This window comes from Aulonocara sp. 'chitande type north' Nkhata Bay, linkage group LG4 (genome assembly GCF_057382095.1).
Source record: "Aulonocara sp. 'chitande type north' Nkhata Bay isolate Kocher_YH1m ecotype deep benthic linkage group LG4, A_spYH_male_GT1.1, whole genome shotgun sequence".
Classification (NCBI taxonomy): domain Eukaryota; kingdom Metazoa; phylum Chordata; class Actinopteri; order Cichliformes; family Cichlidae; genus Aulonocara; species Aulonocara sp. 'chitande type north' Nkhata Bay.
Window position 1 is genome coordinate 29,320,050 of NC_141347.1, and position 25,084 is coordinate 29,345,133.

At 39.2% G+C, this 25,084-nt stretch overlaps 2 protein-coding genes across 2 annotated transcripts; one reads left to right on the forward strand and one right to left on the reverse strand.

The window, feature by feature from the left end:
* Positions 1-245: 245 nt before the first annotated feature.
* Positions 246-6,247, reverse strand: wnt9b (wingless-type MMTV integration site family, member 9B). The gene is made up of 4 exons (XM_086289725.1): positions 5,984-6,247; positions 5,316-5,569; positions 3,617-3,882; positions 246-2,246 (listed from the first exon to the last, which is right to left on the reverse strand). Exons 1-4 carry the CDS (start codon positions 6,067-6,069, stop codon positions 1,785-1,787), a joined length of 1,068 nt encoding a protein of 355 aa, XP_086145851.1. The 5' UTR covers positions 6,070-6,247; the 3' UTR covers positions 246-1,784.
* Positions 6,248-8,285: 2,038 nt separating this feature from the next.
* Positions 8,286-17,796, forward strand: arf2a (ARF GTPase 2a). Its single transcript, XM_086289726.1, has 5 exons — positions 8,286-8,372; positions 16,123-16,277; positions 16,408-16,518; positions 16,607-16,731; positions 17,115-17,796. The coding sequence occupies exons 2-5, from the start codon at positions 16,133-16,135 to the stop codon at positions 17,274-17,276; spliced, it is 543 nt and encodes a 180-aa protein (XP_086145852.1). The 5' UTR covers positions 8,286-8,372; positions 16,123-16,132; the 3' UTR covers positions 17,277-17,796.
* The last annotated feature ends 7,288 nt before the right edge of the window (positions 17,797-25,084 follow it).

Here is a 25,084-nt window from a genome sequence, read left to right on the forward strand (position 1 = left end):
CCGCGCACGCAGCCCTCGCCTTTCGGTTGGGCGGTTGATGGCGATGCAGCACGACCACAGGATTTTCAGATGAAAAGGAGGCCAGGCCACCATGAGCAGGAAGTGGTTTTTTGCTCAGTCGATGCACAGAGCCGTGTTTCGGGCAGGTGTATTGCGCTCGCTTCCTTGTTGCGTGTGAAGTGTGTGTGTGTGCGCATGGTTTAGTGTGTTTGCCTGCAGCAACTGAGCAAGACACAACAAACACGTAGGCCTTGTGACTCGTTGTCCATTTATTAACCTTATTTGTTTTAAATAAGAATGTAAAGCAACTAGATTTTTATAAAAACTTGCTTTGGAAAAATGAGTATTCATATATTACCAAATTAAAAAGAGCTGTACAAACATCTCAAATATGATATTTATAACGAATGCAGAGGGGAAAACATGTATCTACAGAGAGGATAACTCTGCATAGCTCATAAATCTTACTGATATTTGCCAAAAGATGAAGTGAGGTAGAAAATTATGATTCCACATTGTCAGACGCCAGGACCCCTGACATGAGTTATACTCAGATTATATATACAGTTCAGAGTCCCTCAGAGAAAACATTAACTGGCCAATAAAAACAAACCTTTGGGGTCCGGCACGCACTTTTGACCTGCACACATGGACACATTGAAGTTGAATATATAAGGGTAGTAAACTGGGTGATTGTCTTTGATTAGCAATTTTAGCAAATAAGGAGCATGATTAGCCCACTTCAAAGGCAGTCAGAACAAAGACGTGGCTAAATTAGACTTTGAAGACCAAATGGTTCGGCCAAATAATTTTAAACTTGAAAGCATAGCAAAGTGTGTGTTTCTATAAACAGCAGAATTAGAAGAGCCAGGCTGGTATGCTGATAAATTAAGCAAAAAAGTGATCTTTAACCACAGTGTTTGGTGTTTCCCTCACTATTGCCCCAGGTATTTCCCTTTGTTCTACTGAGCCCACATTAGTCCACATGTAAAGATTTCCATAGACATTTCCATAAGAGCAACTGAAAGCCAGCTTCTCTGCTTGCACAATAAGCTTCTCATGCATCAGTTACAATGTAGGTTGTGTGGCATTAATCACTGCTCAAAGCTTCCAGTGATTCTTTCTAATCATATATTTAGGCCTAAAGACAAACAATTCATAATGCACATAGGATCTCATGAAGCAAGAGCAACTTAAGTGCTTTTTAGTCAGGACTGAACTTTAGCTAAAAGTTCACCACAGCAGACAGAAAGTCAGACAGGTAGGTTCCTTTAAAGGCTATTTTAGCCTCATTGATAACAATTGATTCCAAGAATTAAAATATAAAGCAGCAGTACAACAAAACTGGCACAATAAATAGTGAAATGGAGGGAGACAATTACAACACAACAAAATCCCTTTTAGAGCTTCCTTGCAGACAGGATTCAGCATCCGGTGTCTTCCAGTCCGGTCCAGTACCTGCTGTAAGAGCATTTTCCCTCCTCATCCTCAGGAGAGTGAGATTTCAGTGCATTCAGCGAGAGAAAAGCAGGGTAGTTTGAAAACATCCTCACCTACAGTAAGCTGTTGCATATCAATTTAGTGACTATAACCAGCAGTATAATATTATTACATTTGTATATTCCATGCAGTTCACAATCCCTTAGTGTTAAGTGTCTATAGGAGATTACAGTTCAGTCCTGTCCATGATCAGTGATTCATTTTTTTTTAAATCACATTTTCCATTGACTCAAAGGATCATTCTTTATTCAGGTCTTTGCAAATGTCTTTATCTCATCATGCAGCTATGCATTTTTGCAGGTATATACCTCCTCCTCTCTCACACATGTCTGACACTCCACGTGGCAGCACCAGCGTACCTGGCAGTGGCAAGACAGGCTGGTGAGGCGCATGGCTGTGTTATAACCACGTCCGCAGCACAGACTCTGACAGCTTGTGTCTTTGGCGCACGAACGGCCACCTGTACCAGGGGAGTAGCGAGAGGGCCTGCAGAAGCTGGGGGAGTCTTCCAGGTAGACCAGGTCGGTAGTCCGGAGGCTCTGACCTTGGCGACGGGGGCTTGCGAGTTCGGTCTCCCCGGTGGCTGCGTTGGTGACGCTCAGCACTCGCACAGCAGTGTCGTATCGATACTTCAACAGGCGTCCAGTGTCGTGAAAAGGAGACAGCTGCTTCCAGCAAGTCCGTACAGCACAAGAGCCGGAGACACCATGGCACTTGCAGGTTGTTTTCAGTCCGCTCTTCACTGCCTGGGATAAGATGGGAGGTTGAGGGGGGTAGGAATTGGAGGGAAAAAGGGAAGAAATGTCAGTTCCTTCACTTTGATTCATTACCTGGCCTCTTATCTGGGAGGTCTATCTGGCAAGAGTGAGACAATTTCCTGCAGGGTGCATAGGGGGTTAGGAGTGGTGGTCCGCCAATATGTGCCTTTAGCTCACCTCAGTCAAAAATTTGACATAATGGATTGAAAGATGCTGTTCAGCATGTCATATTTCACCCCGCATTTCTCACTTGGACAGCTCTTGCTATTTTTTTTTCCTCGGTGTGTTGAAACTAGCTCTGTCGGCTTCTCTCCTGCCTCTTTCCTAAAGCCTGAGGCAGAGGTGACAAACAGGGGCGAGTGGAATCTCTCCACCCTGTTTTTAGTACATGCCTGCTCATGGAAAACATCAATAAGAATTTCTGCGCAAGAAGTGCCAAAAACATAATGCAGCATTTGGTAGTGGTGCCCCTCATTTAGGTTAATAGTTCACTGAGCTTGATGGTCAGTGATGAGAGCAATCACTCAGCCTGAGAGCTGCTGTCTTTGCAGAGGCCAGAGACAGGTCATACAGAGAGACCCAGAGGGTACTTCTAGGTACTTCTGCTCAGTTCCTCCTTTTGCAGGCATGAACCCCTCGGGGGCTTCAGAACACCATTAATGTGAGATGAGGGATGCCGACCACTTTAAGTTTTTGTTAACATGGCTCCTGGTCTCTTCTGGCCACACTGGTGTCAACTGAGGAAAACATTTAACTCAGTAAAGATTAGATAAGATAGTTGTGTTTTTCCTTTTTCTCCACATCAGCCTTGTCTAGGTGTGAGCTACAGGAGTAGGACCCTGGGGCCTGCTATTTCACAGCTACACAGTGGTGGTTATGAACATTAGGTGGATTTATGAAGAGCACAGTGATCCAGTAAGTGGAAAAAAATGCTTGCTCGTATATTAAAAAGAGGCCACGGTTATAATCGTTCTCTCTGAAATGAGACCTTTAATTTTCTGCTGGCCCGCACAGCAAGCTTTATCATGCCTGAAAACACCTGGCTCCAACCATCCCACAGCCATCTTGTCTCCTCACTACAACTGCCTCACCCTCTGCCTCTGTATTATCCGCTCGGGCCGATGACAGCACCAAATCAGAGAGCATTTATCTGGCTGGCACCATGAAAAATATAGAGGCGAGGATTACAGTTCAATAACATTTGATACTCGGGACTGCGTCAGAGGTGTAATTGTCAGGTAAAATCGCAGAACAATTAATCGAACTGAGTGTTGCTAAGGCGTACGTTTTGTCGCCTCAGGCTTCAAGGAGTAAGCTGTTTTGCTGCAGAATAATTGATGTAATATTTCTACACTCACCCGAATTCCAACGTTGATGTTGTGGGCATCCACCAGAGCCCTCAGGTCCTTGCTGACCCTCTTTTGGCCGAGGAACTTTTTGAGAAACTTGGTGCTGTATTTCAGGTTGTCACCACAGACCCCCCACTGCCACGCTTCCCGATGCTGGATCCCGGGGGAATCGTCACAAGTGCACCTCTCCATTCGACCTGAGCTGCATGCTTTGGCAAGTGCATGGGTCAGTGCTGCAGAGGACACAGCCAGCAGGAATGCAGTCTCCTTGAAAGCTGTGGCAGAGGGATCAGGGGAGGTGGAAGAAAAGAAAAAATATTTAAAGCTACATTTTTTCAAGGCTTTGGATGCAAAAGCTATTGGTGCTCTGAAACATTTGCTCTGAAAGAACAAAATTTACGACAAAATGCTTTTTGCGTCACCGATTAACCTTTTAAGCCAGAATGTTTACAGAGGACTCGATGCGTTGTCAGGGTTTACAACAACATCAGCAATTCTGCAAGTTTTCTTACGTTGCAATTCCTCTCCTGACATTTCCTTTTGGTTTTGCACTGTTATTTGCTTCACCCAGAGCCATCACCATGGTATATTTTGATCCAATTAATTATTATTTTGACTAGGAAGGATTTTCCCAGATGAAAGTGGGTAATCACGCCACCCTTTTCCTCTGGGAATGGCCACTTTCCCGAGATAAAAATAACCACAGGGCTTGAGCACTCTGCACCGCACCACATTTCTTGGCTTTCTACTCCCTCATTACCTCTGTGCTGACCTGTTCATGTTCTCCCACACGCTGATATCCATATGCATAAAGCTTAGAAGATCCTAAAGGAGTTTATGTGCACAGGAGGGATTTTGAGCTATATGCAATATGGTGATCCAACGGTAGCTAATCAATAGGTGTATCAAGCCATGTAAATTATAAAGTATTCAAGTAAGCAGCTTCTCAAAAACTTTAAAAGGTTGTATCAAGTCAAGGGGTTCAGAGGAGTTACCGAGTGTTATCTTGACACATTCTTTGGTATACAGAATGACTTAGGAACATTTTTAACTTTAAATGAGATGAAGAAAATTAATTTTGTCACTGGTTTTCTCAAGCAAAATAACTTACCAAGCTTTTTTTTATATACAGGAATCATTTTCAGCACTTTGCTGCAAATAGTTGAAGCTCATGTCTCAATTGTTTATTTAGAAATGCAACAAACGACTATTAGGAACAAAACAAAGAACCTGTAAAACCTTATAAACGGGTGTATATTCAGTTTCTATCTTGTACAGCATGTAATACATCTTATTGAAAAAGTTGCTTCCCTGTGTGAGAAAGGGGCTTGTAAAATGTTGTATTGTTTGAAATAAAATAGAAAATATCAGTTTAATTATTTCGTTAAATTTGAACAAGAAACCTTATTGTTTACAAACTTTTACAGCTGTTAAACTGGTGGTAAAACGTTTACGCATAAATTTTTTTACTGGTTCATTTTTCTCATTTTCACTTTTTGATTGATGAGCTTATGTCGACAAAAACATGCCTGCAGCACTACAGGTGTGCTTATCTATAAAACATCCTGTTCTTACTGCTCAGCCATGCACTGCAGGTAAATAAAGACGAAGACATATATAATTTGTAGTTAGATAAAAGAGAATTTCCGACTTTCTCAGTGACCTTGAGCAAGAACCCAAAATTGAGGAAAGTGTTAAAGTGGCTCACCTCTTTTCAGAAGACTTCCCCGACCATCCATGCTGCAGTTCCAGCGTTCGTTTCTGAACTGATACCGACACTCAAGGAGGCTGAGGCGCACCGACTCCCGAAGCGTCTCGGCTAAGCCCGGCTCCCTGCGACAGAGTCTCTTCTGTCTCCTCGTCAGAGTCATTTGTTCGCACTGCTTCAGGTGGGCCTTTCCTGATGGAGCTTCATTGGAAAACGGAGCTGGTAAAAACACCAGAGGTTCCCGACCTGTCAGTCTAGGATTATAGAAGAGGGGGAAAAATCACATTAGAAATTGTATGTGTGTGACAAAATACACCAACACTGCGTCCACAGTAATGAAACTATTCTGTCACCACTCCAGCATATGTTGTTATTACAAATGTGTTCCCACAACGGTATTTTCTCCCTCGAAGAAAATCCAGGAATAAAACTTTTATGTTCATTTACCTTAAAATACATTTGAAATTGCGAATATGGATTTTTTTTTTTTGTTTCAGTGGAACATATTAGCGTGTACATGGACTTCGAACAGCCCTATAAAAATATAATTACGCGTGCGTAATTCAGCTAAAGCTTGTAAAGGTTGTGGCTGTGGTCACTTCTAATGATTTAAACAGAAAAGCCAAACAACCGAGATGAAATGTACAAGTAAAAGTTCATTGCCTGACCCAAAATAAGCTGCAGTGTGCGACAGAAGGATGCAGAGTGCAATGATTCGCAATAGGCAGGCAGTCCTCGGGAGCCTGGAGCGCATGATGCCGGGTTGGCGCTGTTCCTCATCTCGCTGATTCTTCAATAGAGAAAGTCCGTGCCGTTTGCTCGGCGCTTCTCTTTAAGGGGCCCCTTATGCACGCAGACCCTCAATCCGCTGCGCCAGGCGCCCTGGTCCGCTGGGAGGCAGGACTCTTAGGGGAGGGTACATCATCCTGCCGCACTGTCATTGGATTCTCTCAACATTGCTACTGTATGTTCCCTCCCACTGTAACGCCACCCAGAAGATGCAAGATCAGCTCATAATAATAATAATAATAATAATAATAATAATAATAATAATAATAATAATAATAATAATAATAATAATAATAATAATAATAATAATAATACAATTAAAACTTAATTAAAGTCGTGATTGAATCTAAAGTTTGAGTAGGACTGTCAGTTACCTGAAGCAATGAATAAACAGTAGAACTGTTCAGACATAGGGTCTATATGCATGATGATGGTTATCTAACAGCAAGCATCTGTCTGATCAAAGGGGCTCAGAAAGCAAAAAGATTTTTTCTTTGCTTAACATATAAGTTCTTATATTGTATTATTAAAGAGTATAAATTCAGTGATCCTGCAAACACACTGAAAGAAAAAAAAAAGGATTTAAAAAAAACCCCGCATGGCTAGAAAGCAAAGGATCCGTGTCTGAAAATAGTTCTGAAATTAAAGGACAGAATCAGACACTGAAGTCTGTTATTCCAATCAAACCTATTCCATCTGGTCCCAAACAGTCGAAGGAAAAAAAAAGAAAAAGAAAAAACAGGCATGGATGGAGCCCCATCTAGAGGATTTTTGAAATAAAGAATAAATCTGGGAATACAAATGAACGTAGAGACAATAATACTAATGGTTTGGTTGTGTATCTACATTTGATTCACGTTTAAGCTAAAGAAGGAGGCATGGAGGTTTTTTTTTTGTTAAGGCAGTCCCATCCTTTAATGGAAAAGTCTGTCAAATTATGTTGTAAATTATAGCTTAATACTCAATAATATTACTTTATCAATTTTTTATTAATTATATGATTGGATATATCCATCCAGAGGCCAACAGCAAAAGTCTTGAGTAAACCCTAATTTTTTTATATTTTGCGAGAAAAATAGGTGATGTCTGCAAACACAGGAATACAGTCTATACGGGAAAAACTGAATTTGCACAATACTGACCAGCTGAAAAGTCAATATTTGGGATGGTTGCCTTTATTCTTCAATGCAGCCTGAAATCATCATGCTGAAAAGGGAAGCTGTTGCCAACCAGACACTCCCCATAGTATTGGTTTAGAATCTGGTGATACTGAATGTATAGTTCAATCAATATTGACAAGATTCCCAATGCCACTGGCTAAAATGAAGCTCCAAATCATTGTGGAGTCTCCACTATGTTTTGTACATGCTCCTCTCCTGAACTCCTCTGTACTAATTATGATTTGAACCAAAAATGTTTAATTTGATTTTTTTTTCTCTTCAAATAAATCAATAAATCTTGAGTCCAGCTGTTGCCTGATTTGCCATACCTGAGTCTTTGTTTCCTGAATTAGATGGATCAATTATAGGATCATCTCAATCCCATCTCTCAGGTCCTGTGTCAGTCTTTGGGAGGATTTTTTCTTTTTCTGAAGGACATGACTTTCAGAAACTCTTCATCTGCCGTAGATAGTTTTTTCTTTATAGGGTTTTTTTTTTCAAGCCAGCCACTACTTCTTCTGTCCTCCACTTGTCTAGTTTCATCAAATTCGTTCAAGGACATCAACCCAGGTTATGTCAGATTTCTGGATAATAATCTTTTGGGAATCACCTTGTTAGTGATTGTTTATGTGTTTTCTTTGTTACTTTTTATAGATTCACCTAGAATTGTGGTAACAGATGTGCTTTTGCAACAGATTGCTAGTAACAAAGTGCCTATAGACATAGTTCAAAATTATTTATTTGCTAGGTTATTAATATAACCTTGCTACACAAAATAACTTATTATTTAAAATTTATTTAAAATGAGTGGAAAGGCAGCCAAATGTCCAAAGGAAAAAAAAGTTTAAAGACCTCGGAAAGCCTGGAGGATTATTGCTGAAGACTATGTTTTTTTAAGATACTGAAGACTTTTGCAGTCCTGCACTAAGCTTGTAATGTCACCTTCTCACCATTTGGTGAAGCAAACCCTCGATTTTAATGTTTTCAGCCGCTTCAAATCACACGAAGAAGAAAATGGTGACGAAGAAGAACACGACGTCGCCGGAAAACGCCATTTTGTTGTTGAACCGGATCGGTGGTGTAGAAGCATCGAGAAGCGCCAGTGAAGGTAACATTTTTCTTTTCATTGAAAAATACTATATAGTTAAGCCTTATGAATATGTATTTCATTTGAACACAGAAGAAGGCCGCTGATGTTTAAGTCCTGCAGCTCGGTTGGTTTGAAGTTGTAGACGCTTTGAGCAGGATACTTTAAAGTTCATAAGCTGTTTCCTTAGCAGTTTAACTTTAGCACCATTGTGTTGACTTAAGAAGTTTTTGATCGCTGGGTACACACCCTTATTAAACAGTAATCAATAACTGTATTAGGCGGTGGCGTTTTTGAGCTCACTGTGATCTAAATGGCTAATATTACGCGTTATTCCGCTGGTTCTCGACCATAGCACAGTTAGCAAGCTAGCGTCAATGAGCTGTCACTTAGCGTTAACGTCACACAGCTCCAACTCACCCATAAAACCTTAAAGGAGATTAAAATAATTTCTTTTCTACTGCTTGGTGGCTTAAAGTTGCCACCAGCGCCATTTAAATTGCACCAGAGCACTGAAACTGAAATTTGTGTTTATTTATTTTTTGTTAATCAAAACGTTTCGTCTTACGGGGGTTGAGCGGCTGACCAAACTGAGGGACAGGTTTGAAACACAGAGTTAAGTAATAATAGTCAGTGGTTTAAAGACACTTTTAAGAGTTTTTGTCACCCAAAGGTTCCCAAAAAACCCCAAAAAACTTCGCAGAAACAGTCGCACCTCTTTCATTGAATGGAAGGATGGGTGGCGCTTCACCTCTGTGATCCTGTCAGTCCTGTTTACTCAAAGAACTGCTTTACACCTACTGAACATCACTTCCTCATTCCTCGGACCAAAAGCATGATGTTTGAGGATTTATAGGAAGCTGAATGCACTGCTGCTTCCCATGAGGTTCTTGGAAAGGTCACAGCACAGTAACTGGACCATTTTGGATAGAGTGAGTTGTGAAATTTTCAAACTCATCTTTTTTTCCTCTTTTTTTTAAAGTGGTGACGTCACTCTCCCACCCAGCAGTGACCATCCCTCCTTAGTTCGCCTAATTTGCTGCAAACTAAGCAACTTTGTCACTAGACTTGGTGACTTTTAATACCCCGTTAGCTGTCTTTTCCTGGCTCATAATGACCCTGTGTGGGTTTGAGTAAGCTCAAGAGCATGGTTAGTCCACTTGTAGTAATGGTGATGAGTCTGTCTTCGATCACTTAACAGAAATTTGTCAAATTTCCTGCTATTTATGACTAATTGATTGAAAAGGTGTATTTAAGTAATGCACTGCTTTAAAAAATGGAAAACCTTGCCTTCTAAGCAACCAGTAAAGCACATATAGACAGTGCTCCTCTGTGAGGGAGGATCAAACTTTCTTGCAGAATCCAAGTGAAGTGCACTTCTGCACTTTGTAACTTTATCCCAGAGTTTACATGTAAACACAGACATTTTTTGCGGTTATAAAATTAAGCACAAGTCACCAGCCTTTTAACGTTAATGCTGCTTGCAGGGGTGTGTATGTGCATCATGTGCTCAACCCAAGAACCACACCTACCTTTAAACTACCAAAAGTGACCAGGTATGAGTCAGCGTCTCAACACAAAGTCTAGAGTTGATGTATGAAAACGGTTTTGACAGTAGGCATCAATTGATACTGAACTCCCTTAGGTCCATAATTATTCATTTCATTAACATTATAAGACTCGAGTGTGCATTAACTGGCCTAATATAGAGCTGGAAAAAATGTTACTTTCATCTATTTTTATAAGATTCTGTTCCATTGCTAATTTTTCTTTCAGCAATAATTACTTACTGTAGGATAATAATTAATATTTTTTCCCACAGTATTTTTAAATAAACTAATCTTTAATATTTTTTTCAGTCTTTCAGCTCTTCAAAAAACCTTCAGTCTTTGAATGATTAGCTAACACTGTAATGTTACATAACAGAGAAAAGACAAATATTGACCTCTGATGTGATACCGTAAAGCTGTCTTGTTTCCTGAAAGGCTGCTTGCTGATTCCAGTATGTTATTCTACCTCTAATATTTGTTTTTCTCAGTTCATAATAGCTTAGGAGATCCTATTGTCTTTCCTTTTTTATTATTATTTTTCTCCCCAAACATGCATATTAATATTTTGAAATTTAAAATTTTAGTGCTCATCTCAAAAAGCACTTTAATTTGTTGATGAAATCGATCACTTTTTATAGTGTCCCTAAATATCGGTTTTCTAAACATAATTAATGCTTTCTGTTTGTGAAACTGAGAGTGGGATGCATCCCAGAGCTCAATGCTGAAAAGATAACAGTAAATTTAGTTGGCAGTAAATCCACATATTCCAAATCTCTCTGTTAAATCGGTCCTTTTCTTTTCCTCACGCTGGAGGCCGATGCATTAATGTCGCGGTGAGCTTGTAACACTCGATTCTGGTGTTTTGTTTTGGGGGGTTTTCTTGTTTTTAGACTACCGCTATTTTTATCAAGCCTCAGGCATGCAAAAGAGTCGGTGTTTATCGTGTGCATTCAGTGGGCGTTTTGAGGAAGTTTTTTTGGCACTGTTAAATTCGCGTCTTGGGTTTACCACATTCTTGCCAGATGATCAGCAGGAGCTGCTGGTCTCAAGTACATGTTGTAGCTGTGAAATGACTACAAAATACTGTTCACGCTTACAGTCAACAAACGGCGTACATTTGACCAAACGGAAGTGCTCATATTAATCCAGCTGTTGCCACTGGCCACATTATAACTCAAGTTTTACTTGCGCTGTATGCTCACATGTATGCTGTGATTACAGCTTGCAGTAGTGTAAAGACAATGATGGGCATTTACTGTCTTTCTTTTCTAAAGAAAAACTGTAATGGCAATTTATTACATCTAGTGACACAACATGAGTCAAATATAATAACAGAAGTAAACCTATGGTAGTGTTTTCAATGGAATATAATTGCTTAGCACTTTAGTTCCACAGTAACAAAAGGAACTTAACTTTAAAGTAACTCTTCAGTTGAATTTGAACATTATTTTTATTTGTATGTTGTATGTATTTGTATATGTATGGTACAGCTTTTTAGCAAGTTGGTTAAAGCGCTGCTTTTCCACCATGTAACCTTATTGGCAGGTTTCATCCACTGTTTGTTTCCTGTCATACAGAGTCTGTCAAGCCAGTGCTGCAGTAGTGGTGCTGTAGAAGGTGTAAGTGTTCACCTTTTTAGCCAATAACCCGTGAGTGACACATGTCTCTCGCTTTCAGATATGTCTGGGCTTGTTGTTGTGCATACTTAGGAATGTAAACACATGGTACATGAGATCTTTTTTTTTTTCTTTTTTTATCTCTCCCTTTTCTTTTTTTTTTTTTATAGCACATAAAAATGTAAATAGAGTGCACAGCCCTAAGCCTGGTGTTTTCAAAGCTACTGAGTGGTCGTCCTGTGTTCTGCCTGCTGGACGCTACACAGTGCTCTTGGCTGTGTCATTTCCAAAGTGAGAACACAGCAGATGCTCACAAGCTCCAGCTTTATGCTACATGTGAGAAATAACAACTTTGGGGAGTGTCTCACCGTGATCTGACTTTTTCAGTAGTTTGTGTGAAAACAACTTAAGCCTCCCTTTTTTAAAAAATTGTATTTTATTTTTTTCAAGGGAAAAACTTAATTTTACTGACTAGAAATACTAGAATTTAACACTAAACTGCACTGATTAGAACAGGTGTGATCCGTACAACTTTCCACCCTGCTGGTTAAGAACATTTTGGCTTCTTGCAACTCTTGTATTTCTTCTCCCAGCTATTAAAGTGACCTTTAATTTTTTAGGTGATTAATCCTATACATACCCTTATCCAGTATATATCATTTATCCCTATTAAAGGTATAAAAATGGTATTTAAAAAAAGGTATAAAAATGGATCTCATCCAAGTTTACACCAAATAAACTGCTGAGCAGCACAAGTTGGTTTGTTCTGTCTCATAGTCGTCATGAAACGTTTTGTAAAAGCCCTAAATCAAGAAGCAGGGTTTATGAGGAATAAAAGAAATTTTTGGTAAAAAATTATTTAAGCTGCAAATTTACTTTATGAAAACAATATCTAGTAAGGGTGTATGGTTTCCTGTATGGTTTGGGTAAAGAGTAAGTTTACAGGTTAATGTTTCGATGACATATTATTTTTCAAACAGTATCAAATCTATGTGCTTACACCTGTGCCTCAGACTTTGAAGATGAGACCACAATTTATGAGAAAAAGCAGAATTTCTGGCATTTCAAAAGGATTAAAATAAAAATGTTTTCCCTCTTCATCTGTATGTAGTGAAACCTCACCTCAGTAGTTCATCTGATCAGGTCATCTAACTAGGTTAAAAATGTGCTGTGCGACATTTCACTAAACTATATTAGCTAAATGAAATCTCTTCCGTCTTTTCTAAGTAGTTAACCAATTACTCCTTTGTTATTAAGACAACCTCTGTCAGCTTATTAAGTGTAATGCTTTGTACTGGTTCTTGTTTACCTTAGCCACAAGCTTGTTGGATACCCAGGACAAGCAGCACTGCCACTATGGCCTCTGTTTAACTTGGGAGGTGTGTTTGCAGCAGCCGTTTACTTGAAGGGCAAATATTGTTTCATTTTAGGGCCAGGAGGATGTTACAGAAGTGCTTTTTACGGTCATTAACACTGACACAATAAGGAATATAGGGAACAATAATAATGACACTTTCCTGCATGAGATTCTTGTAAGCAAGTAAAATTTTATTTATATAGCACATTTCTAGATAAAAAGATCACAGTGCTTCACAAGGTATAAAACAAGATCTCAGGGATCTACTGGGGACATAGGGCTGTAAAAGTTCAATGATGTAGGCTGGTGCTTGTCCTTGAAGAGCTTTAAATGTCAGAACCAGTATCTTAAAATGGACTCTTAATTCAACGGGGAGCCAGTGCAACTGTATAAGCAACGATGTTACATGAGAGTACTTAGTAGGGGTGCAACGATACACAAAATTCACGGTTCGGTTCGATACTTTGGTGTCACGGTTCGATATTTTTTCGATACAAAAAAATGTTCATGTATTTTTAATTTGTCATTTATTAAAATTATAAATATATATTTTAACTCAAAAGTACAGTTTTTAAATTTAACCCTAACCCTTGTGCGTGTTTTTTATTTTGACAGCGAATGCGCACCTGCGGACCACTTATGTGCAGCCCTGGTTATTTAGCTCGTCATATTGCAGCCACAGAAATTCTTTTGTCCATGAAACCATAAAGCTGCACTTTCTTTTTGCCTTATAGTCTGATTTGTCATAACTTCTCCGTTTTGTGGTAAGCTTTTATTTGGCTGTCACTTCTTCACCCTGACCTGTCTTATTTGGCTCAGCAGAACTGAAATGCTTTTACACACGCACTCACATAAGCTCAGCGATTCTCTGCGCGATCAACCTCTCACATGTTTAAGCTGCGGGAGATTTCACTTGTCATGTTTGCATAGTAAGCTAACGATTAATAAGACGATGTCAGAGGAATTGGTGCACAAATTATCATCACTCACAGATCAGTGCTGTCGCTCTCTATACACAGTTCGCACGATTGCAAAGTGAAAGCAAAAAAACAAGCGCAAATTCAAACGCGACTTCAATATGTCACATATTGACAGTGGCTCACCGATGCCAATGACATAATTACCCAGCTACATTTCTGAAAGAATGCAAAAGCATCGACATATATTTTTCCTACAATAGCCCGACGGGCAGGGAAGAGATAGAATTTTGGTAGCCCGACTGAAAAAATCGCTAGCTCCGGGACGTCGGGCTAGCGATATTGCAAGCCCTGTATCTGATTGAGGAATCACTCATCTTTGGAAAAGAGAGTTTATTACAGAGAAATGGCTCTTTCCAAAATAAAAGCTATACTATCCGCTTCTTCTGGGCTATATTCTCAGCAGCATAAGGAGAATCATGTGCTAACAGCTGTCTAAATGACTCTGGTAAAGTTTGTAGCATGCATGCTTGTTGTTTTTGTCTGCTTCCACTTGTCTTTGCACTAGGATGATGTCAGCGTAAATGTGCAGTCATATTCGTTGTGTTCCCACTAGTGCTTTCAGGTTAATCTCGTTGAAATGACCTTAACGCCACAACACGGCAAATCTCCGTTAACGAGCTACCGCCGATCGCTCCGTGCATGGGGCTAGACGGCCAACACGTTAACGAGCTAACTGCGCTAACACGCTAGCTCCCACCCATGTAATTGAGCATTGCATGGTACATCCAACATACTGTTTTACTTTAGTCCATGACTCGCTTACCTTCAGGGTCATACGTCACATGAAAACCAAAATAATTCCAAACGCCAGATCTGAATGAGGTTCAATTTGCCTGTTGCAAGGAGAGCTTAACTTCTGTCTCGCTAGCTTGACCTGCGCTCTTCCTTCTGACTGTGTTGAGCGCTCAGTGGATCTGCGCTGGACAGTGCAGCCTAGGCGGAGTAGTCGAACACAGATTCACTGAGCGCTCAACACAGACAGCATCGTCAGAAGGAAAATTGATAAATTACAAATGTTGTATTGTTCGATACATATGCGTACCGAACCGAAAGCACTGTATCAAACGATTCAATATCGATACGAATATCGTTGCACCCCTAGTACTTAGATGTTTTTGTCAGAAGCCTTGCTGCAGCATTTTGGACAATCTGCAGACACTTCAGGGAGTTTTTGTTTAGACATGTAAACAGTGAATTACAGTAGTCCAATCGTGATGAAATGAATGCACGAATAACAATCTCCAGTTCAGTATGAGATACTATAGGGCTCAGTTTAGAAATGTTTCTTAAATGATAGAAGCATGACCGAACCAGAGATTTGACGTGGACATTCAGGGTAATAGCAGAACCAAAGGTTACTCCTAGGTTCCTGATAGATGATTTCACAAATGTTGAAAGAGGACCAAGAGCATTCATTATGTTAGGTACATGTCTGTCTGGAGCACATACAAGGACTTCAGTCTTTTCTTCATTAAGTTGGAGGAAGTTGTCAGCCATCCAACCTTAGATGGTTTCTAAGCACACATTTAGAATCTGCAGCTTAGAAACATCTTCAGGTTTAAAAGACATATATCTGGATGTCGTCTGCATAGTAGTGGTAGCGAATGTCCTCAAAGGGGCTCAAAATGTAGAAACTTAACATCACCCTCTGATTAGGTTTGTTTGTGGCGACTAATTTCTAAGTTCACTTAACAAGGGGAAATCAGTTGGACTAAATGACTAATTTAAAACAAGAAAAACTTGGATATCAAATTAATTTGAGAACCGTTTATAGGACAATGCCAAAAACTCTCGAAACAAAAGCATTTGAAACCATTAATCGCATTCTTCAGTAGGGAATCGAGCCACTTAACTGTGCAGCACTTTATATCATGGTTTCCAAATGTTGCACGTTTCTTCCGCGTTTATCCACGATCTTATTCTTTCACTTTTAAAATAACCAACAATAATTATTAAAAAGAATTAACAAAAAGACTCTGCCTAGACTAACAGATTCATGGTGTTTCTGATCAACGATGGTCCATCTTGTGGCAGATGGTTGCATAACGTTGCGCAACAATTTACCAGCATTTGGCGTCAGTGGAAACGTTTAATAATTGGATTAAATGACTAGAACGTCTGGCACGACTGACAGCAGCAACGGTTAATTGACTAGTTTCGCACATTCCTACTTCTGATGTCAGCACTTCAGCTGTGTTTGTGAAATTGCTTTTAGTTTGGTATCACATTATCAGAGACCTTGCAAACTGACAGTTTCTCCTCCTGCAGGTGAGACAAGATGGGAAATTTTGCTAGCCTTTTTAGTAAATTGTTTGGAAAGAAGGAGATGAGGATCCTGATGGTAGGACTGGATGCTGCTGGAAAGACCACCATCTTGTACAAGCTCAAACTGGGAGAAATTGTTACCACAATCCCTACCATTGGTGAGTCATCCCCCACATTGTAATGAGAATTTCATTGCTTGATACAAAACATTGAAATTTTGGCATTAAAAAAAGAAAAAAAGGCAACACACGGTTGAAACTTGTTTAAACCTTCCATCTCTCACTTTAGGTTTTAACGTTGAGACGGTAGAATACAAAAACATCAGTTTTACAGTGTGGGATGTCGGCGGTCAGGACAAGATCAGGCCGCTTTGGAGGCATTACTTCCAAAACACACAAGGTGAGATAACTTATATCTTTTCCATTTTGGTGTATAAGAATTAGTTCATGGTTGCCCTCAAAACTGACCCTTTTTACTTTACTTTCAGGCCTCATCTTTGTAGTGGACAGTAATGACAGAGAGCGAGTGGGTGAGGCGAAGGAGGAGCTGATGCGAATGCTGGCTGAGGATGAGCTGAGAGATGCCGTGTTGCTCGTGTTTGCAAATAAACAGGTGAATTTGTGTTTGAGAAGTCAAAGAAGTCACCATATTTAACCCCCTTTCAGATGAAACTGTGCAGGATATTCAGAATTCATTACTAGAAATTACAGTTGTACTTGTATCAGGTGAAGGTTATTGTATTTATTTGAATACATCTTAATTTAAAATCACTCGAAGGTAAAAACTACACATCTGGCTGCATTACCTCACAACTACTTGCAAAAAATATATAAGATGTAAACATCTTATACATTTTTGAAATGTAAGGTCAATAATGATACAGTTCGTGGTTTCAACTCTCCTTTTTTTACTTCAAAATAAAAGCAAAGGCAAATTATTCGAGGTAACCTATCCAGGGGACGCTTGTTATTAACGGTTAATTTCTGCACCTGTAGGACCTGCCCAACGCCATGAATGCAGCTGAGCTTACAGACAAACTGGCCCTGCACTCCCTGCGTCACCGTAACTGGTATATCCAGGCCACATGTGCTACTACTGGAGACGGTCTCTACGAGGGTCTGGACTGGCTTTCAAGCCAGTTAAGGAACGCAAAATGATCAATCACTGCCAGCTCTGTGCGGTGTTTTGGGAGATTGCACTGGTCCTGGTCTCACGCTCTCCTCTTTTTTTTCCCTCTCTATTTTTTCTGAAGCGTCGGGCCTTTTGGCTAGTGCTCCCCTGCATTTGTACTGTATGTGTGTGTTTGAGTATTTTTGGATGAACGGACGAACGACTGTGCATGTACGTGTGAGCTAAGTCGGAGCAGCCCTGCTGTGCCTTGAACACAGTTAGCTCTCAAGACATCTCATTCCTCCAGTGTCAGCACATCCAGAGGCACTGGTTCCCACAAAACAGAGAACAACACAACATTATTGCTGTGGGTCATCTGTCAAGAATGTTTAGAATCACAAAAACCAAAAGGTAACAACAATTAGGTTTTTACATCAGCCTGTCATATTAGAATTAAGACCATTTTCACAACTGTTTTTTTTCTCCTCTCAACCTTGCAAGATGCACTGTGCTATGTAACTAGTGTCATTTTTGGTAAAATAAAGTATAATGTGTTACATCCTGGAATAGTTCATGTTCTTTTGAAAATTATGCATTTTGACATTTTTAGGGACTGGATAAAGTTACATTAAAAAAATCTTTTAATTCCATAAACGTGTAGATCCTGTTGATAATCAGATTGTAATCGGAGTCGGTGTGTCTGTGAATCTTCCACATTAACTTCCTTAGATTTTACAAAATTCAGGTCACATCATTTTGCTTCTGATAGTTATCTGTTATTGCGTCTGTCTTTTCATGGGGTCTTAAGTTTTTTTTGCAGAGGATTAGAAGAAGCATCATCACTGGGTCTACAAAAGGCAATAAATGTTGCATGTTTACATGTGTGGAGGAGAGTGTTGTAGCTACTAGGTCATTGGTGGATGTGTGTGGGTTTCATATACTCCCCACTCATTGGAACAACAAGGCCTTTTTTAGAGTTGCTCCCACTCTGGCTTTTTATTTACTGGTAGATTTATTTTCTCTTGTATGTAGCTCCTTGGTTTAGGGTCTCTTTTCTATTATATTTTCTTTTGTTAGTCTTTATCCACGCATGGCCTGGTGTGGGTTTTTATTTTGTTGCTCTCGGGACCAGTTGGTTGGTTTCAGGAAGGGTTCATTGTGTTTGGTTCAGCACGAGGTCACCAGAGGGGACGCGCATATGCTCTAGACCACATTGTCAGCACTGTGACAGACGGTACATTTGTACGACAAGTGTATCAGTCAGTTCTGTAAATGCTTTCTTAATGCTTCAGTGTTTTCTCTGCATGTAGCTGAGGTGCTTCTCTTGGTGTCATTTACGTCACATCGGGCCATTTGCACAACCTCATCAGCTTGCACAACACAGGACTGTGCGAAGACGGCAGTTTATCTCTCAGCTGTTACAGAGAACCCGTACACAAATACGCTCCCAATTGCTCATACCAGCAGACAGCTGAAGTGTCCCAGTAACACTGTTACAGCAGTTCAACCAGTGACATCATCTTTTCCCTTACACCCACTAATTCTAAAGGATCCCACATTTAGAAAGAAACCAATCACCCCCACATTCCTTACTGAGTTAAGACAACTCTAAGGTCATACCTACTGACCTCAAAAGGGAAAATTAATGTTCCCTTTTTGTTTTTCTAAAACTGGACTCCTTTTTTTTTTTTTTTTTTAAATAAAGTTTGCTTAAATGAATGACTAACCTTTGAGCTTTCTTCATCCTATGTATCATTTACTAAACAGCAAGAAATACAGATGTGTGTGTGCGTGTGTATATATATATATATATAAAAAAAAAAAAACCTGTAAGAAAATGTATTTTAATGTCATCCACCTGCTCTTGTTCAGATGTGAAGCTTTAATTTTCGTTTCTGTGAAAATTACATGGTACGTGCATATGTATTTCTTAATTACCTTTTTATGCTTTTTTTTTTTTTTTTAAACCCATCTTGTAACGTCTGATAAATGCACTATAATAAAGAGATCTCTATTGTAAGTCTTTCTTCTTGACTTCTTTTTTTTTTTTTTTTTTTTACAAATCAAGTCGGTGTGATTAAATTCTTCAAAAGCTGCAATGTCACATTTAATATTGCATTAAAAACTGATTAAATAACCTAGTTGACATAATTCTGAGGGTCAGCACAATATGAACTTTAGTCAAAATCGCAGGCATAGTTTGGGTTATAATAGCTTGTTGCTGAAATATTTATGGCCTTAATCATTTCTATTCATGGTGATGTCAAGAACTGTAATTCTTTTTGAGTCCCATTTTAATTAGGTGTGTCAACTGCTCGTTAACACAAATGCTAAGTAGCCTCACTCTACCAATGTTCAGATGGTAGGGTCAGAATTTGGTGCAAACAACATGAAAGCAATGATCCATGCTGCCTTGAATCAATGGTTTAGACTACTGGTGGCACAGCGGTGTATGATGAAAATTGTTGACCACACTGTCCTATCATATCAAACTGGCTCCTTGACCATGACGATGCCAGTGTCCGCAGATGGCCTCCACAGTCACCAGATCTCAATCCAACCAAATCTTTGGGGCGTGGTGAAAAAGGCATATTTGCATCACAGATGCTCTCGTGTCAGTATGGACAAAAATCTCTTAGAAACATTTCAGGAGACGTGTTGAATCTATTCCATGAAGAATTAAGGTAGTTCTGAAGGTTAAAAAATAAACAGGGGTCCATCCTTGGACTAGCAAGGAGTACCTAATAAACTGGTTAGTGCACAATTTTCAAGATTAAATTGAAACGTAGTCTTGCAGTTCCTTGATATCAACGCTGGAGGGCACACTTACAACACCATATCACTAACCTGTTAAAGCTCCTGTTAGTTACTTCAAAAACAAAGGAGGAAAAAGTATTCAGGGCAGTATGATTCATGCTCCTGCTGGAATGATATAAATATCTTTATGGTATGGAAATTAGACCTTTGTTATTTAATTTTTTTTAAATATTTCTATTTTTTATGAATACAAATATGAGTGTAAAAAAACACACTAAAACCTAACTAACCACACTAATGCATGTAATTGACACATGTCAATTACATGCATATGAGGGAAACTAATGACCCACCTACCCAGATCAGACATTAATCACATATTCTGACAATAACAGAAATTATTTTTAAACACGCCAAACTGTCACAGGCTTAATTTCAGCTTGCTGAGTATGGCATAATGAAGACCAATGTTCACTGCAGGACAGACAGCACCAGTGAAGACGAGGATGTATTCCTTACAGTCGGAGAGCCAGCAGACCACTGTTCACCCTCCTTTTCCACTCCATCTGAAATTCAGGTGGCCAATTCTCCATAGAGTTGTTACCTTGGAAACAGCACCTTATAGAGAGCAACTGAGAAACACGGGAAAAGGAGCGCGGGAGACCAGACACGGACTGTGATCCAGGTTTTCATTTAGAACATAAAGGGCGATCCGTGATCACGGCTTCATAGAGGCACTATTTGTCAACTCGTATTAACTGCTGTTGCCCTTTATCTTAGAATTGCAAGATGTTCAATGACTAGATCTGGTTATTTTTATATTCTGAGGTCCTTCTCTGTAACTGAGACTGAGCTGAGATCATTATCATCTCGTCTGCCATAGTCTATCAGAGTCTCTCCCACACTCTGACTATCAAATAAAGCTGAAATGACCTGAAGTAATTTCTACAAGATATGTAGATTCACACTCTGCCCCTCTCACTCACATCGAGCTGCACTTGACCTTTGGTAGGCACTCACTGTGGATCCACTAAATCTCACCTTGAAGTGTGACATCACACTCTGTAGTTTCAGAGCACATTAACTCTTGGTTCACCCCAGCATGACGTCCACTTTTCAGCGTGCCTCTTTGTGCTAACATTGTTACTTCTCTCTGACCTCCTGCTGTAAAAAAGTGTATCTAATCAAGAACTGCACAGAAGCAGGATTTTATACTTCACACATGTTTCCATTTTAACGCTATTTTATATTTTTGTGTCTCATTATGGAGAAAAATCTAAAACTCTTTATTGAATTATTTGTCATTGTTGTCATTCCATCCATTCGTCAGTTTTCTTCCACACAAAGTACACAAATTTTACGTATATTTTCCAGCATTTTTGACCCATCATAACTTCATACGTACAGGAGATAGCCACATGACATTTGGCTAGATGAAAAATCGATTTAAGCTCCGTTAAACTGACAACAAAAACCATTTAACGCACATACGTTTTCTTAGTACTATTTTGTTTAAGTATAACTAACTTTGAAGCTAAATATCATGTATTATGTCATAATCTCAAAAGCAAACCCCCATCGATTTAAAGTAGAGTAACAGAAACAAGGAATGGTATGAATGTTATATCGAGTTTACCTATTGATATTTTTGTTGTTGTTGTTGTGTGTTTGTTTTGTTTTTTTGATTGACTGGTAAAAACTTGGAAAAGTGCAGTTTGTGTAAACTCTCAAGAGTCATGCAGTACAACCATGTGGGACAGATGGTTGGTCAAAAAAAGTAAAAGCATGTGAAAGGTCTATTTTTCACTTCCGTTTTGATAACAGGATCTTCTTGCTCTGACTCCATCTGTTCATGCCTTCATTAAATATACTGAAGTTGCTGTAAATTAAATTAAATTAAAAAACAAAACAAAACAGCTTATTCTGAGGGCGTCAGGTGGGAGGCACTGACATTTTTTTTAATGAAATAACCAACCAAAAAAACAGGTTCCTCCAACCTTCTCAAACCAAGATTCAGACGAGAATCTGTTTCTTCCATCCAACATTCTCTTTTATTGATGCTTATTAGGGGTGCTGGAGCCTATCTCAGCTACCACAGGGCGAGAGGTGGGGTACACCCTGGACTAGCTGCCAGTCTGATGCAGGGCTAACCTCTTTCTTATTTCATAAAAAATTGAGAGATAAGTCCAAATAATGCTGCTTACACATTTGTACAGGAGGACTTTATTTTTCCTTCTTTCCTATCACATTAATCATCTTGCTGCTCCTCTGTTTTATCCTCTGACGCATGGGAGTTAGAAACTGCTACATCTATAAATTTAAAAAAAAAGAAGCAAAAAAGCAGCAAAGTGCTGAATAAGGGAAGATGCATCAATATTAACAATCTCATAATGGATCCGTCACAGTTTATTTCTCTGCAGATTCAGTGCTTTCAGTGCATTTCGTTGTTTTGTTTTTTTTCTCTTAAATGTTAAAGAGCTTCATGTTCAATCAAGTAAATTTACACTGTAATCATCCATACACCCGAGTACAAGATCTACTTCTTTGACCACTGATGACCTCCATCCCAAGGGAGAGAAGGACTGCACCATTATTTTTCATCGATCAGCTGCACAAATGAGGAGCAATCGAGAGACACCTGATAATGAATCACAAAGGCAAGGAAAAGTACGCGTCTGTTTAAGGTTAAAAAGGTTGTATGCTTCGAGTACATATAATACTTGAACTTGCATTTCTATGTAGTCTTTTCCACCATAGACGTATGCATGTGTAACGTTAAGGGTCCCTTGCGTTTTGCTGGTGTGCAGAAGTCACAGAAGGTGCTCAGCAGTGTGCCTGCACATAAGGCTGGTATTTTGAATCCTGACCATCCTCCCACACAGTCACACTCGCCAAAGAAAACAGAGTTCACCAGCGACTACACCTTTCTAAAAGACTAGTCATCTCTAGCCTTTCATATCGCCATGGAAACACAGAGCTGGTCCACTTGATTGGCAGCGGATTAACACTGAGGGCAAGAACATTTTCACATTGGTAAAGAGCACGATGAAGCTTATTTAACGTGAACAAAGTATTTCATATAGACAAACTGAATTAGAATAAACAGATAGATTTCTGACACGTGTTCATGATATTTCTTTGTTTTCATTCCTCTCGTTGAGGTTTTCATATATGAGCAGTCATGCTGATCCAGCTCAAGAGGCTCTTTCTGCCAAATGTGGAGGTGTCAACAATGAAAGAGAAAAAAACACTCTGTTATTATAAAAGTCCTTGATCATAATCAGATTTTGGTAAAAGTACAAAATTATAGTCAGTAAAATGTGGAGATCTGGCTGTCTTCAAAGGGTCATAGTTGATCAAAGGGGTTTTCAGATGACTCATGTGGTAGGAAAGAAAGAATATCAAGCAACCGCTTTTCTTTCTTTTTTAAAAATTCTCTAATCTTTTGCTTGAAACTCAAGTAGTTATTTAATATAGCTTAGAAAAGATTTTCGAAAAACATCTTTTGAGAGAAATTGAATCTCTATTTGAACTTAGAGCGCAATGAGATGTACTAGGATACTGCTGATTTTAAGTGGTCACATGAAAGTTTGGGAACCACTGGTTTACTATTTAATATTGCATTATTTCTGATTTGTTTACATCACAGTCCAGTTAAATTATTCAGTGTACCACTCCAAAAATACGTTTAAGGGTGCAGTAAAGTAAATCATAATATTAAGTGTGATTTGATGCTTCAGCTTAAAGCGCTAAGGTACCTCTGTAACTCTAGGACTTAGGTAAATGTAGGCTATAACAGTTATTGTCCTACACAGCATAACATAAATTCAACGCACCCCTTTAGATTAGATGTTCAGCTTACTCATTTTATGTCATGAGCCACATACAGCCCACTTTATAATGTGGGATGCACTGATGAAACTTCAATTTCTGTCAGTGTAAATATTTAACTGCACATGTAATGAGATATCTTAATACAAAATAAAATAAGAGCAATTTCAACTTTGTGTCTTAGTTTTTCTACATGATAAAGAAATGCTGCTGTAGTATATGTCCACATGACTCTTTAGGCTTAGATTGTAAGAAGTGATGTATAAAATTACAGAAATCTGTAATTGAATTACTTTGGTGTATTGTGAATGGCGACAAGGGAGGTTTGTATGGGTCCGAAAAGCTGTAAAACCTGTTAAAATACAGTTCAAAATTCTAAAACTTTATGCTCTCTTTCACATTTTGCAAAACCATCCAGCGGCCGGATTGAGGTCTTTGCGGCCGATTCTTGCCCCCTAGCCTTATGCTTGACACCCCTGGTTTGAGCAACTGTGTTGTTTAACACATTAAGTAACACTTGTTACAGGACTGCTGGGCTCCTTGTCTCAGTTCCCAGATTATCCCTGGCTTCAGCTCCCAGCTTTAATGCCTAACCGAGTATTTGTGGCCGAAGGTAAGTGTTTTGCTCAAGCATATTGCACAATGATGGGTTAGCAAAGCTAGTTGGATAACTGTGAGGTTAATAAATTAATTTCAAAAACACAACACCTCGAGTTCACAATAAAGACAAAACACTTGTCAAAATAAAATAAAGTTACTTTTATTTAATGTTTGTTTTTGCTCCAAGTGAACTGAGATGAATCAGTAAGCCCGATAAAATCTATCTTGCTATCTAGCTAGCTATGAATGTAATATGAGTCTCTTACTGTAACCAATATTTCACGAGCTCCAAAAATATTGTCTCCATGAACTTAATGGCTTTTGTGATCCGAGTGTTTTATTGGCTTTTGAAATTTAGGGCTTGGTGTTTGATTTCTATCCTTTCTTCGGGGTTTTTGGTTTCTTGTTGTTGTTTCTTGTGAAAGTTTGGTTTCATGATTTTTCTCTAGAGTTCTATTCAGAGCCACTGTGTTTATTCTCTGTTATTAGCTTATCTGTTCCCTCTATGTGGTCCTTTAGTGTAATTCATTCTGTTAAGTTCTAGTCTCTGAGTTCCTCTAGTTCCATTATTTTGGTACTCCTGTGTTCTGCATGTGTTTTTATTTCCCCTGTGCATTATTCTAATTAGTTTCACCTGTTCCACAGCAGTGACTCATTCCCCTGGTTA